The sequence below is a fragment of the Scyliorhinus torazame genome, chromosome 2, assembly GCF_047496885.1.
Source record: "Scyliorhinus torazame isolate Kashiwa2021f chromosome 2, sScyTor2.1, whole genome shotgun sequence".
Lineage (NCBI taxonomy): Eukaryota > Metazoa > Chordata > Chondrichthyes > Carcharhiniformes > Scyliorhinidae > Scyliorhinus > Scyliorhinus torazame.
The window spans coordinates 190,061,740-190,081,192 of record NC_092708.1 but is presented as its reverse complement, the minus strand read 5'-3'; the positions used below and the strand labels follow the sequence as shown (position 1 = coordinate 190,081,192).

Genomic DNA, 19,453 nt, shown 5'->3' with positions numbered 1-19,453 from the left:
TACTATCTTTCACCCTCATCATATTTCCCCATGTACATCGCTCAAATTCAATCTCCTTCTTCGGTTCTCTCCATTTACTAAATTCTCCTACAAATTTATATCCTTTTTTGGTTTTTACCCACGGGATTGGAACAACTGCCCTATATCCTGTGTCCACTGCCCTTGGTGCAATTTTAATTTCTCTGTTCCAGAGGTATCTCCCTCTTGATAGTCTCCCTCTTAATGGTGTCGCTACTTTTAATTAATTTTTGATGTAGAAGTCACCAAACCATTTCGCTAATATCAATGTATATTCAGGTGTCCACGTTATTGGTTTTTCTACTATCTTAATCAGTTCTCTTTCAGTAAATCCAATAAATGTATAGGCTTTGCCAATACTTCCTTCATAGGTCTCAAGTTGACTAAATCCTCCTGCTACTCTTTGTCTCACTGGATACCTTTCCATTCGTTCTTCGTGCAACTGCTCAGTACAGTTGTATTTCCTTTCAGAAGCATCACAAGTCATTGCGTGTGAGACACACTGAGACACACACACACACACCCATGTGGGACTATTACAGAGCACTGACTGTGCAAAGAGCTTTAACCAGTGACGCAGCCTGAAAAAATAAGCCCCTTTCTGAGAGACTACTACTGACACATTGTTCCTTATATCCTAATAGCCATTCTTCAACATCTTCTGAGTGGGTGGCCAAACCCTTCCATCCGTTAGTAACATCTTTCTTTTGTCTACCATGCCATAATTCCATTATTTTTCTCATCATCCCTTTTTCTATCTCCTTAACTTTATCCATGTCCACGTTCCATCCTTCACGATAAAATATTCCTACTCTACTTTCTTTTAATTTCTCTCCTCTAATGCCAATAATTCCTTTTATACTTGCTGTTCGTCCGGAAGTTTTTTGGTCCCAATCTATAGCTAACCCCCGTTCCTCTCTATAATGTACCCATGGAAATGAATTGTTCAGTGCTATTTTTACTTTGCTCTTATCCTCTGGTCTGATTACCAGCCACACTGGTCCTCTTGTTAACATGGGAGCACAGGCAATGCCATGTAATCCATTCCACCACTTCTCCTTTAAATCTGTCCACCAGGTTTTCATCTGGTTATCTGAACTTTTATCATTATTATTATTGTTATTGTTATTAGGATTAGGACTATTTAAGCCAAATTGTTGTGTGACTTCATCTTTGCTTTTTACTTCATAACATGTCCCCCATCTATTAATATTACATTCCTTGTTATAGTGACTTCATGCCGGCCTTCTAATCTATCTATTATTTCCTTTACCCATACCTGTTCTGTACCTGTCCACTTTAGTTAACTCAATACTTCCTTCCTTCACCCATACATCACTAATGTTCCACCCTGTGAGATTATTTTTTAATTCACATAAACTTCCTTTTATTGGTGGTTTCTGGCATTTCTTCCATCTATTTTGTTTCATTCTCCTATCTGTGGTTTTGTTTTGTAATGTATTTCCTTTCTTAACTTGCCTTTTCTCGGGGTCCCATTGAGTATCATTAATTTTCCCCGAATACTGTCGAAAAATCTTTAATCTGTCGGATAGGTTTAGTATGTATCCCAGGCTGCTTGTAAACGCCCCCCACATTCTACTGAACATGTTGTTACTGACACTGTTGCTTGATTCTAACATACTGCTGTTGAGCCCCACCTCCTGGATGTCCTGGAAATTAATGATTTCTTCTGTTACATTTAAACATTTGTTTATTCTTATTTTTATTACATGTTCTATGTGATTCAATCTGGTATCTATCTTTCCATCCCCCATTACTTCACTTGATTTTCCCATGGTGATTAGCCGTACTAATATTCCCAAACTAATTACTGTAACCCCCATTAATATTGTCGCCCTCCATTTTAACCAACAAGCCTACTCCTAGTCCTAGCTTCTTCCATTCCTTCTTCAAGCTTGATCCTTATTTTTCTCTTGAGTGTAGTCCTCTTTCTCCATCCCAACAAATTAATCTGTATTATTTTTTCCATCTGTAAAATCAAAAGAACAGGTTAAGGCTGGAGAGGGCCCGAATGCTAAATTTGTATCTTTCTATTCTTGTTTGGATTTTCCAGAAGTGCCCTCTCCAGGACTTCCGGATTTCCTTTGCCACCATCTCTTTCTTTTTTCTTTTTTAACTGGTTTGTTTTTCTGATCATTTACGTACATCATACAATTAAGGCCTGTTAAGCCTCCTCCTTCTATCATTGCCCCCCCCCCTAAGTGAGATTCTAAGAATCTCAAATTCCTCCTCTGTTGCTCGCTCAGTGGTCCAATCAGGTCAAAACTTAGCCTGATACATTTCTGGTATTGCTACTGCTTTTATTTCAATTTCTTTATTTCTGATTATGACATTATTTTTATGAAAGATAAGTTCTGAACATGACATTTTCACTTTATCATCTGTCCTATCTATGCTGCTAACTGGGGCGAAATTCTCCGGTATCGGCGCGATGTCCGCCGACTGGCGCACAAAACGGCGCAAATCAGTCGGGCATCGCGTTGCCCCAAAGGTGCGGAATGCTCCGCATCTTGGGGGGCCGAGCCCCAACCTTAAGGGGCTAGGCCCGCGCCGGACGAATTTCCGCCCTGCCAGCTGGCGGGAAAGGCCTTTGGTGCCCCGCCAGCTGGCGCGGAAATGACATCTCCGGGCGGCGCATGCGTGGGAGCATTAGCGGCCGCTGACGGCATTCCCGTGCATACGCAGTGGAGGGAGTCTCTTCCGCTTCCGCCATGGTGGAGACCGTGGTGAAGGCGGAAGGGAAAGAGTGCCCCCACGGCACAGGCCCGCCCGCGGATCGGTGGGCCCCGATCGCGGGCCAGGCCACCGTGGGGGCACCCCCCGGGGCCAGATCACCCCACGCCCCCCCCCAGGACTCCGGAGCCCGCCCGCGCCGCCTTGTCCCGCCGGTAAGGTAGGTGGTTTAATCTACGCCGGCGGGACAGGCATTTTAGCGGTGGGACTTCAGCCCATCCGGGCCCAGGTTTCAATTCACTGACATCAGGGGCGAGATTCTCCGACCCCCCGCCGGGTCGGAGAATCGCCGGGGGCGGGCGTGAATCCCGCCCCCGCCGGTTGCCGAATTCTCCGGCACCGGATATTCGGCGAGGGCGGGAATCGCGCCGCGCTGGTTGGCGGGCCCCCCCCCCGGCGATTCTCCGGCCCGGATGGGCCGAAGTCCCGCTGCTGGAATGCCTGTCCCGCCGGCGTGGATTAAACCACCTCACTTACCGGCGGGACATAGCCGCGCGGGTGGGCTCCGGGGTCCTAGGGGGGGCGCGGGGCGATCTGGCCCCGGGGGGTGCCCCCACGGTGGCCTGGCCCACGAACGGGGCCCACCGATCCGCGGGCGGGCCTGTGCCGTGGGGGCACTTTTTTCCTTCCGCCTTCGCCACGGTCTCCACCATGGCGGAGGCGGAAGAGACCCCCTCCACTGCGCGTGCGCGGGGATGCCGTGAGCTGACGCTCCCGCACATGCGCCGCCTGGCAAAGTCAGTTTCACGCCAGCTGGCGGGGCACCAAAGGCCTTTCCCGCCAGCTGGCGGGGCGGAAATCAGTCCAGCGCCGACCTAGCCCCTCAAGGTTAGGGCTCGGCCACTCAAGATGTGGAGGATTCCGCACCTTTGGGGCGGCGCGATGCCGGACTGATTCGTGCCGCTTTTGGCGCCGGTCGGCGGACATCGCGCCGATTGCGAAGAATTCCGCCCCCCACTCTACTTCATCACATGATACCAGTAAGTGCAGTAATCCCCTGACACTCATAACTAAACATTCCTTTCCCTCTACAGCCTGTCCATCGTCCAGAGTTTCTAATTTATCCACAGAACCCCCTTCCCTGTCTTGGGGTCTATTTTGCTTCATATATTTTCCAAATCCATATCCCGGGTCAATCATTAATTTAGTACAACATTCTTTTTTCCCTTGTCCAAGTGGTTTGGTGATATGATCTATCCTGTGGCATGGTATCATTGCAGTGATACAGTCTCTAAACACTGTCAGGCCAATTTTACGTCTCCGGGTCATCCCAACATTTTTTAAACTATGCACTCCCTCACTGACTAGTACCATAAGTTTGCCACTTCTCCACAATTCTGCACATCCTCTCACAACCACTTTTTCGTCAGCTAGGTTTTCTCTGCAGTAATCACAATTAGTCATTATCACACCATCCCATACACAATTACACCTCCCATGGTCAAAATCTATCTTGTGGTCACAAACTTCAATCATCAGTGTTGCCTGATATTTCACAAAACAATTGTGACAATCGGAATTCCCCAAATTTCCCTGGGAGCGTTAGCATTTCCCCATCGTTGTCGTTTTAAATGCACTATCAAATCGCCTGAATACACTGTATCTGCCATTCTCCTAGGTTTCATATGACTACTCCCTGTCCAAACCATTGGGCTACAAAACATGCCACATCCTTGACACGATGTTTCATTATGTTCACAATGAATCAATTTAAACTGAGGTCCATTAATAACAGCCCTTGATCTATCATCCCATATTCCTCACTGATTATGTTTCCTCGTTTGCTGCCAATAGGTTGCCCATGGATTATAATAATCCCTCTTATTATTTAATTGGGTCAGATTTTTTAGTTCTGATACAATGTCTTTTTGCTCCAGATTCCATGTTTCTCTAATTCAACTGTATGTTCACCTAAATTCTGAATGATCTTGTCTTTACCTTTTGACAGCTTCACTGATTACTTTCCCCGTGGTTTTAGTTGGTAGTTTCACCCAAACTTCCTCTGTGTTATCAATTGGTTTTAATATCCTAATTTTTCCTACATCTATTTTTATGAAATCTTTCCCTGCCATCAGATTCTCATTTCCTGATACTGCAAGTAATTCTCCTAATCTAACTTCAGGGGCGAAATTCTCCCCCAACGGCGCGATGTCCGCCGACTGGCGCCAAAGACGGCGCCAATCAGACGGGCATCGCGCCGGCCCAAATGTGCGGAATGCTCCACATCTTTGGGGGCCGAGTCCCAACATTGAGGGGCTAGGCCGACGCCGGAGGGATTTCCGCCCCGCCAACTGGTGGAAATGGCGTTTGTTGCCCCGCCAGCTGGCGCGGAAATGCGGCGCATGCGCGGGAGCGTCAGCGGCCGCTGTCAGTTTCCCGGCGCATGCGCGGGAGCGTCAGCGGCCGCTGTCAGTTTCCCGCGCATGCGCAGTGGGGAGAGTCTCTTCCGCCTCCGCCATGGTGGAGGCCGTGGCGGAGGCGGAAGGGAAAGAGTGCCCCCACGGCACAGGCCCGCCCGCGGATCGGTGGGCCCCGATCGCCGGCCAGGCCACCGTGGGGGCACCCCCGGGGTCAGATCGCCCCGCGCCCCCCCCAGGACCCCGGAGCCCGCCCACGCCGCCTTGTCCCGCCGGTAAATACCAGGTTTGATTTACGCCGGCGGGACAGCCAATTTCTGGGCGGGATTTCGGCCCATCCGGGCCGGAGAATCCAGCGGGGGGTCCCGCCAACCGGCGCGGCCCGATTCCCGCCCCCGCCCAATCTCCGGTACCGGAGACTTCGGCGGGGGCGGGGGCGTGATTCACGGCGGCCAACGGCCATTCTCCGACCCGGCGGGGGGGTCGGAGAATGACGCCCCTGGTCTGACATCTTTATTCCCTGAAGCTCCTTCTACAATGTATTTAAAATTCTAAACATCATTTTCCCTGCCCGTGACTATCTTGTGAATCATCGGGCACTAGGACCCTGGTGCAGCTGTGCCGTGTCAATTTCAACGTGTTAGTTTCAAGGTAATTTTCTGCACCAAGCTCTGACTGTTCGCGAGTAAAACTTCACTTTGTGTTTATGCTGAGACCAATTTAGTTCTGAACATACTAATTTACTACCTTATAATACTGATCACATTTCTATCTGCCGTTTATAACTTCCAATTGATGTGAAACTCGGTTTTACAAAATACAACATTTTTTTAAAAATACAAACACCAAAGGAAATTCACAATTCTTTATTAGACACACACACATTCACTCATCCACTCAGATCTTGGATCTCTACTCTGTAGGATTTCACAAATCCTTATTAAATACACACTCACATTTATCCACTCAGATCTTGGACCTCTATTCTGTAGGGTTTTAGTTAGTCTTAACAAAAATTGAGATCCCTCCATGCTGATAAAGTTTCACTTATGCAGGAGTTTTTGCCTCTGTTAATTTCTTTTCCACTCTTGTTTCATCGCTTCAACTCTCTTGACCGTGTTTCAGAGCAAGAGGATTATTCTAATTGCCATTTTTCGGAATTCTAAGTTCTGTTCCTGGTTGTCCCTTTCAGTTGCAATCTGAAATTAAGGACAAGTACCCTTTCTGGGCCCTATCAAAGGCTAACTAAGGCACTATCTTCCTGTTTTAGTTAAGGGTCGATTGGTTATTGGTCGCTAAAGATGCTAGGCGTCCCCATTTCTCTAGGGATGTAACCTCACAATCTGCCTTACTCGAAGGATGATTTATTTTTTGGCCTCCTTTTACCAGTAATGGATGCAAGATTTTTAGTGCTGTCACGAAGATGTCTCGCAGACTTTTACTCGGGGTCAGTATCTTCTAGTCTACTGATCTCCACACCCAACCTGAGTTTTATGTCCCCCTCGATCCACAGAATATCCTTCCAAAAGTCAATCACACATGACTTTCCAGACTAAACTCGGCAGGTAAAGTCTGACTCACACAGAGACCAAAAACTTCTAATATTCCAGACTTTGTGCCGGTTAGAAATTTCTAGTATTCTAACCGTTATTTGGAAACTAGAAACTTCTAATATTCTAGCCCCCACTCTGCTTAACTAGAAACTTCTAATATTCTAGGCCTCCACGTTGGGTGCCATGGAGTAATTCAAAACAACCCGCTAGGTCCTGATGCCCCACAAACTTTCAACTTTCAAAATGAACCACGTTTGAGCGCCATGTATTTAAACATCACCACTATTCTTAGAATTCTTAGGTTTCCCCTTTACGGAACAGGGGTCAAGGGATTCTAAATGGTGGACAGGGATTCACACTCCCCGACTCCTATGCAGACTTACTAACGGGTGCTATTCAGGTCAAACTAGTGTTTCAAGTTATTCCCCGGGATAACCCGTATCTTCATAGAAGAATTTTATCTACTTACCACCTAGTAGCCTCGATCCTGGGTCCCGCGTTGCTAGATAAGTAAAGTAGACTTTTGTAATAAACCACTGTTTCAGGTTTAAACTTTAAGCTATTTTATTTTTTCTTTTAAAAGATAAAATCACTGTCTTTACAGAAAAATAAAAAGATCTTGCTTCTGGATTCTCCTGGTCAGTTGATCAGACCTTCCTGGGCCTCCTCGACAATCTCTCTCCTTTATCTGCTGGTCTCTTCCCGGTTGTTCTACGGTTCTGCTCGGCTTTCGTCTCCTGTCAGTCCCATGTACCGAAATCACCCTGCAGGCTGAGAGTGAGTGCCTGGCTGGGGGCGATCTAGGATATATATCACCTTTAAAACAGCTTTGCTGATTGCATGACATTATTCTAAAGTATTTTCTTCTGCTCCTGATCGCAATACTTTTCCTGTCCATGTGATTCCACATCAAGTCCTCATAATATCATGAGAGGGCCTTCATGTAAACCTGACCTTGGTCTGCCAGCTTACTGGAAGGGAGGTTTCCTTGTTAATTATACTGGTGCATTCCAGTCTTTCATTCCCTTATCTTTTGGAAGTATTGTATTTTCTTGTATTCTTAAATGTTTCAAATTATTCAAAATTAAGATTCTGATAATTCCAATCAACTGTTTGCTAAACTAATTAACTTCTATTAAAGGGTATAAAACTCATCCTCTTTATTTAACTTAAAACTTAATTTTTTATAAGAATTTCTTGAACTAAAGATATTAAGTTGCAGCATGAACTGCTTCCTTATCTCAAGGCCTGTGTGATAATGGCTGTCTGCTTTCTAAAGAACCTTTGTCTGCAGTTAACCCTTCGAGCGCCTTCTGCTATTTTATTTTAGCATTTCATTACATTTACTTTTATGGGATTTTTTCTGTTACTTTGCTTTTTCTCATGTTTCTTGGTTTTTTTTCCATCAGACCTTCATGTTTCAAATGTCACCTTTGCATTTTTCTCAACAACTGGAGGGTCAGTACTCCCGCCGCTCCTGCCTAGGCCCGCCCACCCACCGACGCCCCCGACAGGCGCCCCCCCCCCCCTCCCGTGTCAACCGTTTACCCCAACAGTGCCGCCTAGGGGTGACGAAGCTGCCATGGAGGCCAAAACCACGCTCCCAGAGTCGCAACCACCTGGACCCCCACCAAAATCACCACCGAAGCCCAGACGATCCAGGAGGACGACCAGGCCACCCGACCGACTGATTGCTTCACTGTAACTTTAACCTTGAACGAACACTTTGTAAATATTCTCGACAACCCTGTAAGGAGGTATCACGGTACTTCCATATCTGATCATACCATGTTAAATGAGATTGTTACCACTGGCCACCACCCCCGCCGGACTCTTTTTTAACAGGGAGTGAATGTGGTATTATCAGCTATTGCGGTACCTAAGAGGCTGATGACCATTGGTTAAACCTAGGAGTTTACCATTGGCTGTTGATACATAGCTCCGCCCTGACAGGCGGAGTATAAGAACCGGTGACATCCCAGCAGCCTTCACTTTCTGTACCGAAGCTGCTGGGGAACAGTTCTAGTCGATTAAAGCCTTCAGTTATGAAATCACTTCGGCTTGAGTGTAATTGATCGTGCATCAGTGGGGCATCCCCAGATGACCCGGTGAGCACAGGGCCACATGTGTGGCATCTATTACCCCCTGTACCTGGGGCATCCCGGCATGGCGGAGAATCCGCTGCCCAGGCATCTTGCTGGGCCTGGTTCATATCAAAGACTATGTAATCATACAGGGCATTCATGACCTGCTGGATGCACCTGTGGGCTGTGGCCTATGCGCTACCACACAGGTCCCTGCTCGAGCCCTGGAATGATCCTGTGGCATAAAGGTTCAAGGCTTCGGTAACCTTGACAGCCACCGGGAGCGGGTGTCGTCCTCCTCCTCGTGGTGCCTGGTCAGCAAGGATATGGCACAGGTGTCGCACCACCTCCTTGTTGAGGCAGAGCCTGCTGCAGCACACGCTGTCCGTCATTTGTTCGAATGACCAGTGACGCCTGTACACCCTGGGTCGTTGCAGGACTCCCCCTCTGGGGCAACACAGGTGGAGAAGGTAGTCAAGAAGGCATATGGCATGCTTGCCTTCATTGGCCGGGGCATTGAGTATAAAAATTGGCAAGTCATGTTGCAGCTTTTTAGAACCTTAGTTAGGCCACACTTGGAGTATAGTGTTCAATTCTGGTCGCCAGACGACCACTATTACTGGAGGCTTTAGAGAGGGTGCAGAAGAAATTTACCAGGATGTTGCCTGGTATGAAGGGCATTAGCTATGAGGAGAGGTTGAATAAACTCGGTTGTTCTCACTGGAACAAAGTCCATTGATAGAGGTCTACAAATGTATGAGGGGCATAAACCGGGTGGATAGTCAGAGGCTTTTCCCCAGGGTAGAGGGGTCAATTACTAGGGGGCATAGGTTTAAGGTGAGAGGGGCAAGGTTTAGAGTAGATGTACGAGGCAAGTTTTTTACGCAGAGGGTAGTGGGTGCCTGGAACCCGCTACCGGAGGAGGTAGTGGAAGCAGGGACGATAGTGACATTTAAGGGGCATCTTGACAAATACATGAATAGGATGGGAATAGAGGGATATGGACCCCGGAAGCATGGAAGATTTTAGTTTAGTCGGGCAGCATGGTCGGCGCAGGCTTGGAGGGCCGAAGGGCCTGTTCCTGTGCTGTACTTTTCTTTGTTCTTTGTTCTTAATATTGAATTAACTAAATAGATGTTTACAGCTATTCTTGAAATCCTCTGGCAGCAGTTCTCAAGGAGATCTTCTCTGCTTATGCAGTCCCTTGTGCTCAAGGATGACTTGGTTTTACTCTGGTTTGATGGGTTCTGAGATGGCTGATAAATCCAATGTGCGATCTCCAGGCTCTGCCATAGATGGAGCAGGTGGGACTCGGAGGACTGGGTCGGTGTTTTGTTTGGAAGTGCACTCTCTCCGACACCTGCACTTTTCCTCTTCATGTTCCCTCCCAAACCTCTCGATGTGTTCAGTGCCTTCCTGAATGGACCTCCTCCATTTTGATTGGTCACAAGCCAGGGTTTGACCTCTTCTCCAATGCTTTAGGGTCATCCCTAAACAAATGCTTTAAAAAATATATTTTTATTCTCCTTTTTCACATTTTCATCCAAATTTAAACCCACCAACAAACAATCAACGGTAACAAACACAATGTCAATCCCCCGGCCAACAATCCCTTCCTCCCACCAACCCCCAAACAACCATCAACATTTTAAATACAAACATCAAAGAAAAGGAATCAGGAATCCACCATCCACCCATATATAGTCACCAACAACATACACAGTCCAGACCGCCACTGCCTGCCCCCACCCCTGCCCTGCCCCCCCCGCGTCCCCCCCCCCCTGCCCCCGCCTCCCCCCCCAATCCCGTGCTACCTGCACCCCCAGATATTTAAATGGGACCCCGCCCCACGGAATGGTAGACCCCTCATCCCTACCCCCCGCCCCCGGCCAAGACACCACAAAATATTCACTTTTCTCTAAATTAAGTTTATATCCTGAAAAAGACCCAAATACCCGAAGCAACTCCAATATGTCATCCATCGACCTACTCGGTTCCAATACGTACAACAGAAAGTTGTCTGCCTACAAAGCTACCTTATGCTCTGCCACACCCCCCACTATCCCTTCCCACACCTCCAAACTCCTCAATGCGATGGCCAATGGCTCAATCGCAAGCACGAACAACAGGGGGGACATATCACATCCCTGCCTGGTCCCACAGTGCAGAGCAAAATATTCCAAATTCATGTTATTCGTGCAGACACTCACCCTCGGCTCCCTGTACAGCAGCCCTACCCAATCTACAAATCGTGGCCGAAACCTAAGCCGCTCCAGAACTGCCATCAAATACCCTGACTCTACTAAGTCAAACGCCTTCTCGGTGTCCAATACCACAACCAGCTCTGTCTCCCTCTCCTCCGCCGGCACCATAACCACGTTCAATACCCTCCTAATGTTCAAAAAGAGCTGCCTCCCCTTCACAAACACCGTCTGATCTTCGCCTATCACCTTCGCGAGGCACTCCTCCAACCTACCCGCCAATACCTTCGGCAACACCTTTGCGACCACATTCAAAAGTGATATGGGCTTATACGACCCACATTCTGTCGGCTCCTTATCCTTCTTGAGTAACAGGGAGATCGATGCCTGTCCCAAAGTCTGTGGCAACATCCCCTTCCCTATTGCCTCCTCAAACATCCCCACCATCAGCGGCGCCAAAGTATCATTAAATTTCTTGTAATACTCCACTGGAAACCCATCTGGCCCTGCTACTTTCCTCGCCTTGTGGACAGCCGGTCAAAACTTGCCTGCAACTCCTTTCTCTTTTCCAACTTTGCTGGATCCCCATCTTCTGCATTACTCCTGTCTACCTCCAGCATCTCATCTATTACCCTTTGCCGCGCCACCCTCTCCTTCTTATCCACCTTTGCCTTAAACAAGATCAGCTACCCTCCTCACTACTGCCTTTACAGCTTCCCAAACTACCGCCTGCAAAACCTCCCCCGTACAATGAATCCCATATATTCCTCGATTACTTTCCCAATCTGATCACAGAACCCTTGGTCCCCCAACATCCCCACATCCAATCTCCACCCCAGCCTCTGCACTGCCCCCCTCTCCAACACCATATCCACCCAATGCGGCGCATGATCCGATATCGCATTTCCGACCCCTTAACCCCAGACAACAGCGCCATCCCCACCACCAAGAAGTCAATTTGCAATTAATAATAATAACCTATTTATTGTCACAAGTATGAAGTTACTGTGAAAAGCTCCTAGTCGCCACATCCCGGCGCCTGTTCGGGTACACAGAGGGAGAATTCAGAATTCTCAGCTGGTACGGGATTGAGCCCGCACTGCTGGCCTTGTTCTACATCACAAACCAGCAATCTAGCCCACTGAGCTAAACCAGCCTTGTGGACCGAGGAGAAAAAAAAGATTACTCCAATTCCCCGGGTGCAGAAACCTCCCAAGGGTCCGCCCCTCCCATTTCCGCCATTACTCCAGCCAACACCCCCCCCCACCTCCGCGCCCCCCCCCCCCCCCCCCCCCCCCTGACGGGACAAGCGAGCGTGGTCGTGACCTGTCCAATCTTGGCTCCTGCACCAGGTTCCAGTCCCCACCCACTATCAATTTGTGTGAATCCAAGTCAGGGATGGCCCCACACACCTTCTTCACAACTCCTACATCATCCCAGTTGGGACCATACACACTTACCAACGCCACCAACCTCCCTTCCAATGCTCCTGCCACAATCACATCTCTACCCCACTGATCTGCAAACACTTTCTCCCTCTGGAACCGTACTCTTTTGCTAACCAGGATCACTACCCCTTGAGCCCTTCCGTCAAATCCCGAATGAAACACCTGGCTAACCCAGCTCCTGCAATATCGCCACATCAGCCTTCAAACCTTTCAGATACGTCAGCACCCTTGATCTCTTGACTGGGCCACCCAACCTCTTCATCTTCCACGTAACTATCCTAACCCCACTCCCTTCTTATCCACCATCATCATACCACCGGGCCCTGCCCCATGTGTCTGACCCGCCCCTATCCACTGTTAACATCGAATCCCCTCCCAGAATCCCTCCCTGCTCTTCCTCTCGAAAAACCCTTACCCAGTATCGATCCCCTCCCCCTCCTTTCACACCTCAGGCCCATCGAAACCTACTCGCCGGGCTCCGATGTCCGCAGTCCCTCCCCCCACCTCACCTCCGTTCACTAGCCAACTTAAGTTAGCTAGCACGGGGGCCTCCATCCAAGGCTTTCCCTCCCCTCCCCTCCCGCTCCGTCCCAGGAAGCAACAACCAAACCCAAACATCTCAATAACGTAACAGAAAACCATCGCAACAAAGAATGACAATCAAAAAACTTAAACTCTATAACAGTGTGAAGTAAATAAAGAACAATGTAGATTAAAAAACAAAACATTTAAAACATTTACACACTCTGCCAACTCCCCATTTGCAGTCCACAACCCCTCTTCAGTTCCAGTCTTCACTTCTATCCCAGGCCTTCTGCCTTCACGAACGCCTCCGCCGCCTGCACCATCTCAAAGTAGAAATCTCTGGCATCGTAGGTCACCCTCAGCTTCGCTGGATACACCACCCTAAATCGCAGCCCACTATTGTCTCAAGCCATCTTAACTCGGCCGAAAGCCAATCGCCTCTTTGCCAGCTCCACCGTCAATTCCTGGTATATGCGAACTCCAGCACCATCCCACTGCACCTCCCGCTTCTGCTTCGCCCAGTTCAACACCTTCTCTTTCATGTGCTCTTTGTGGAAGCAGATGATCACTGCCTTTGACGGTTCATTTAACTTTGCCTTCAGCCTCAGCGACCGATGAGCTCGGTCCAGTTCATACCGGGAGGGCTCCTCATCCTCCCCCATCAATTCTGCCAACATCTTGGCAAAGTACTCCATCGAGCCCTCTATCCCTTCAAGCAAGCCGACAATCCTCAGATTTTGCCGCCTCGAGCGGTTCTCCAAGTCCTCTAGCTTTGCTCGAAGCCCCTTATTGGCCTTGACCGCCCTCCGCAGCTCATCCCCCATCGAGGTGAGCTGATTGCTGTGCTGCGACATGGCCTCCTCCACTCTCTTCAACCTCTCGCTCTGCTCCCTCACCTCGGCCACAGCTACTCTCACTGGGGCAACTGCCTCCTCCACCAACATATTCAAAGCAAGCGCCATCTCCTTCCTCAACGCCTCCATATGCTTGGCAAACTGCATCTCCAGCTCCAAAGACATCACCTCAGTCATCCTCTCTGCTGTAAACCCCACCAGGCAGCCCAGCTTCCGCCATCTTGCTAGCTCCCAGGGATGGTGTTCTGCCTGACAATGGTCAGTGATTGGTTCCTGCGTGATGCTTTCTGAGGGAACTAAACAGAGGCATTTAGACCTTAGAAGCAAAAGGAACAACCTTTCTCGCTCTCTCTCTCTTGCTAAAGGTCATTCCCGTGCATCAAAGATCCATATCCTTTTATTTTTGTTAATACTTTCTTTCCCTTTCCACCATCCTTTCCCCTCTGTTGTTTCTTTGTGTGTGGGGGAAGTTAGAAAGGGGTGGGGATTGCAAAGGATAGTAGATAGCCATTTACATGTTCTGTCTGTTTAATTATAATACTGTACATAATAGAAGATCACTTGTGTTAAGGTTGCAAACTGGTGGCTGCAGTTTATTGGACTCAACCAAGGACTTTGGGTATTTTTAATGAAAGGGTTTGATTTAACGGAAATGAAAATGAGTTCCATGTCGGGTGCGTTTAGCCGGTGTTGCCCGGTGCTGGCAGTGCCGAGAATGACCCCGCTTTTAAATGGGACTCGGCGAGGAACGCCCCGCTGAAGCAGCACTTAGTCCCAATTCCTGAACTAACGATCTCCGCTCCGTGCAGGAAGAGATCGGGGGCGGGGGGGGGGGGGGGGGGGGGGGAGGGGGGGAGGGGGGGGGGGTGGCCACCATGGACCCTGGACCACCCCAAAACCTCAAGTCACCAATTAGGGGGGTCATCAAGTCCCCCAAACCCCACCTCATACGGGTAGGACACCACAGGCCCAATTCCCAGCAAGGAAAAATACCACCTTGGTACTGGCACACTGGCAGTGCCCAGTCAGCCTGGCAGTGCCACCTGGGCACTCTGGCATTGCTAGGGTGGCACCTAGGTGACACAGCCAGAATGCCCATGTGTCACTGCCAAGGTGCCGGATCGGCAGTACCAGGGTGGAATCGGAGGTGCCAGGGTTCCACCCTACCCAGAGCCCGACTATCCAGAGGCCCTCGAAAGCCTGTAAGACCTCCCCAAGTGTTGGTACACTTGGTCCATGTTTGTGGAAACAATGCCAAACACCGCCCGCTCAGGGTCTCCGAGGTGAGGCTATTAGGTCCAATGCGCTGGGTAGATCCTGCATAGAGCCATACAAGTGACACTAGCTGCTCACTTGAATATGCAAAACTGGATCACGTCCAGTGAGGACGAGATCCAGATTGTGAGATCTCGTTAGACCTTGCAAGGCGTGATGAGCCAAATACATCTCACACAAGAGGCCTTGCGTGAGATTTACCAGCTTCGCCGCGTCCCGGGTCCGGAGCGATGGGGCCGATAGATCACGCACAAAATCTTATTTCCCCTGTGCTGCGACTCCAGGTCCAGTGGGGCTTGAATTGACCACACACAAGCCAAGAGTGTCATGACAGTGCAACATTAGTGTTTTGTTCCTACATTAACAACATCTTCTTTAACACAGAGCTGAAGACATCTACATCAAGTTCAAAAAACCTGTCTCATGGATCAAGGGATATCTGAAGTCCTTCGGTGTATATCAAATCTACCTGAAGAATGATCCGGAAAATGCTAAAGCCTCACTGGACAAAGTTGAACAAAGGTATAAAACTTTATGAAAACCACACCCTTTCTGCCGATCTGTCTCGTAATGTTTAATTGGACCATAGTATGAGATTAGCTAAGGGCTCCCAGTGACTCCCAGAGGCTGGCCCACAGGGTCAATGTTTGGAGAACCCCTCACGCCCCTAATTCATGTGAATGACTCAGATTCGGAAAGGCTGAAGGAACTGGTCAGATGAGCAGACAGTTAAATTCTGGGGACTGACAGATACGTTTGATCAAATAGGTAATCTGGCAAATTATATACAGGTAACTGATAATGAAGATACAAGATAGTAAATTTCAGAGGCACTTATTGAATTTTAGAGACATTAGACATAAAATGAGAACGATAATAATTACACTTAAAGGCCAACCCATGTTAAATTCTGAAGTATTTTTTGAACATCTGCTTTTTAAACTTTCCTTTCCTCTGTTACAAAGTATATCCCACAGCAAAACCTCCTTTGATCAGCTGTAATATCTTCAGTTTTGACAGATTTCATTCCCCAAACCTTCACCTTGACTGAACCGTCAATTTACAAACCCATGTCCACCTGGAAGGACAAGGGCAGCAGATACCTGGGAACACCACCACCTGGAGGTCCCCCTCCAAGTCACTCACCATCCTGACTTGGAAATATATCGGCCGCTGAGTCAGAATCCTGGAACTCCCTCCCTAACAGCACTGTGGATGTACCTACACCATAGAGATGGCAGCGGTTCAAGAAGGCGGCTCACCGCCACCTTCTAAAGGGCAATTAGGAATGGGCAATAAACGCTGGCCTTGCGAGTGTTGTCCACATCCTGTGCATGAATATAAAAATGTCCAGCTTCTCTACTCTCAAATGTCACCTTGGATCCTGTAACCAGGTAGAATTTCCTGCACTAAATCACAAATGTATTAAGAGTTTATAGTGAGAGTTGTACAATTTACAATGCAACTGAACAGGCTTTTTTTTAAAAGGTTATTCATTCACAGGATGTGGGTTTCACTGGTCAGACCAACATTTACTGCCCCTCCCTAATTGCCCTTGAGAAGGCGGTGGTGAGCTGCCTTTTTGAACCACTGACCCTTCCGCCACTGGAAACATTTTCCTTCCTATTTATTCATTCAAATGCCTTCAAGATTTGGAAAACTTTTATTAAATCTCCCCTTCACCTTCTCTGCTTCAAGGAGAACAACCCAAGTTTCTCCAGTCCCTCCAGATAACTGAAGCCACTCACTCCGACTTCCATTACAGTAAAACTTTTGCACAACTTTGCAATGCTGTTAGGGAGGAAATTCCAGGATTTTAAACGAGCATCAATGAACGAACGGCAACATATTTCTAAATCAGGATGTTCAGTGGCTTGGAGGGGAACTTCCAGTGATGGTGTTCCCATGCGTCTGCTGTCCTTGTCCTTCGAGATGGTAATGGTCATGGGTGCTGTCAAAGGACCCTTTGTGAGTTCCTGCAGTGCATCTTGTAGATGGTACGCACGGCTGCCACTGTGTTTTGTTCCATGGAGGGAGTGCATGTTTATGGATGGGATGCCAAATCAGCAGACTGCTTTGTTCTTGATGATATTGAGTTTCTTGAGTGTCATTGGAGCCTGCACTCATCCAGGGAAGTGGAGAGTATTCCATCACACTCCTGACCTTGCCTTGTAGATGGTGGACAGGCTTGGGGAGTTGGGAGGTCAGTTACTCTCTGCAAGAATCCTAGTCTCTGACTTGCTCTTGTAGCCATAGTGTTTATATGCCGAATAGTGTTGAGTTTCTGGCCAATGGTTACCCCCAGGGTGTTGTTGAGTTCTTTTACATCACACTGGGGGCAGTACTGTACGCAGGCCCATGTTAAACTTTTCTATGCCAGAACCTTATACCAGAATAGTTATTTCAGAAAAGAATTGATAAATCCTTGAAGGGAAGGTAGCTTGAGGCTGTAATGAAAGAGCGGGGTTGTGGGATGTATTGTAGCGCTTCCAAAGGATGTGATGGGTTGAATTATCTCCTTCATGCTGTGTGATGCTGTGATTCCCTCAATTTATTGTCTATTCGAAGGGCTGCACTTCAGTTTCCTATACGTTGAATAGAGTTTGATTCTGTAGATTAAACTTTGATAAATTTTCTCTCCCTCTTCCTCTAGGCTTATAAACGCACTTGGAGGGTCAAGTGAGACCATTGTGGAACTCAGTCTCAAATATTATTGTCTCTTGGCCACTAAACCTGAGTGATGTTCGCAAGCCGTCTCTCAGAGCCTTTCACAGCCGCTTGTGGGATTTTTAAATTATTTAGCGTCTTTTAAGAAATCATCAAAATTACATCCTGAATACTTTGTCTGCAAAAAGTATAATCAATGTTCTGGAAAATGAGTGAACTGTTGAACTCTTAAGGTCATGTCTGCAGATACTAACATTGTTTCAAAGAATGTTCTATGTAAGCTCTACCTAAAGAAACAATAATATGGATGTGCCATTGTGTTGAAGGCACATTTCGCAAATTGCAACAATCATGTAACTATAGCAAGGCTCGTGGCTAGTCATGACGTGAATACTCTAACCGTGCGAAAGCGCCAGAGAAATTGGATTGTGTCAGGGAAATAAAAATTAGTCTTGAGTAAGTTATTAATGTTTAATTAACTAATCATCTGTTGAGTGATTGATACCTTTTTGAATGATTCAGGGCATCTCAGCATTTCAGGATTTCCTTAAGAATAATACCGTATGATTAGGGCAGCACGGTAGCACAGGTGGATAGCACTGTGGCTTCACAGCGCCAGGGTCCCTGGTTCGATTCCCCGCTGGGTCACTGTCCGTGCGGAGTTTGCACGTTCTCCCCGTGTCTGCGTGGGTTTCCTCCGGGTGCTCCGGTTTCCTCCCACAGTCCAAAGACGTGCAGGTTAGGTTGATTGGCCATGATAAATTTCCCTTAGTAACCAAAAAGATTAGGAGGGGTTATTTGGTGATAGAGATTGGGTGGAAGTGAGGGCTTAAGTGGTTCGGTGCAGACTCGATGGGCCGAATGGCCTCCTTCTGCACTGTATGTTCTATGTTCTATGATTAACTTGGGTGCAGAATTCTAGCTTTCCTGATTTCTTGAAGCATCTGCTAAATTAATTTCTTTACACTTTTCTTGGGTTTATGTTTCAACGCTTTCTCGCCATGTCTTGACAGGTTTATGTATTATTTTGATCTAAGTTTTGATTCAGTTCTTATACAAGTGTATAAGTGAATATTTAGCAATAAAATCGTGTTTTGGACACCTCCAACCAGGCTGTTTACCTTATTTTGTAGAAAAATAAGAGCTCTTATGCCGCCCTACACAAACTAAGCTCCATTGAAAGACCCTCTGAATCTCCCAGCGCAGGATTTCCGTCAGAAATGGGGTCCAATTTTCAAACACCATAAAAATAGATGGATTGCTTAATAATCTATTCGGTGTGGTTGCTCATAATCAGTTTGCATTGAATAAAGGCGAAAGGCAGCAGACAGGTAAACAACATACTAGAGGAGGAGGCTCCACAAATATCCCCATCCTCAATGATGAAGGAGCCCAGCACGTATGTGCAAAAGATAAGGCTGAAGCATTCGCAATAATCTTCAGCCAGAAGTACTAAGTGGATGATCCATCTTGGCCTCTTCCAGAAGTTCCCTGTATCACAGATGTCAATCTTCAGCCAATGCGATTCACTCCCTGTGATATCAAGAAATGACTGAAGGCTCTGGAGACTGCAAAGGCTATGGACCCTGACAATATTCCGACACTGTACTGAATACTTATGTTCCAGAACTGCCAAGCCCCCCTCAGCCAAACTTCCAGTACAGCTGCAACACGGTAGCACAGGGGGCAGCACTGTTGCTTCACAGCTCCAGGGTCC

General features: G+C 47.8%; 1 protein-coding gene across 1 annotated transcript in view; it reads left to right on the top strand.

Moving 5' to 3' along the window:
- LOC140394408 (putative methyltransferase DDB_G0268948) overlaps window positions 1-18,844 on the top strand; it is a 187,144-nt gene extending 168,300 nt beyond the window's left edge. Inside the window, exons 5-6 of the mRNA XM_072481657.1 lie at window positions 15,454-15,591; window positions 17,723-18,844. Of these exons, the coding sequence (XP_072337758.1) occupies window positions 15,454-15,591; window positions 17,723-17,810 (226 nt within the window). The 3' untranslated portion in view covers window positions 17,811-18,844. The remainder of the gene's footprint in view (window positions 1-15,453; window positions 15,592-17,722) is intronic.
- The last annotated feature ends 609 nt before the right edge of the window (window positions 18,845-19,453 follow it).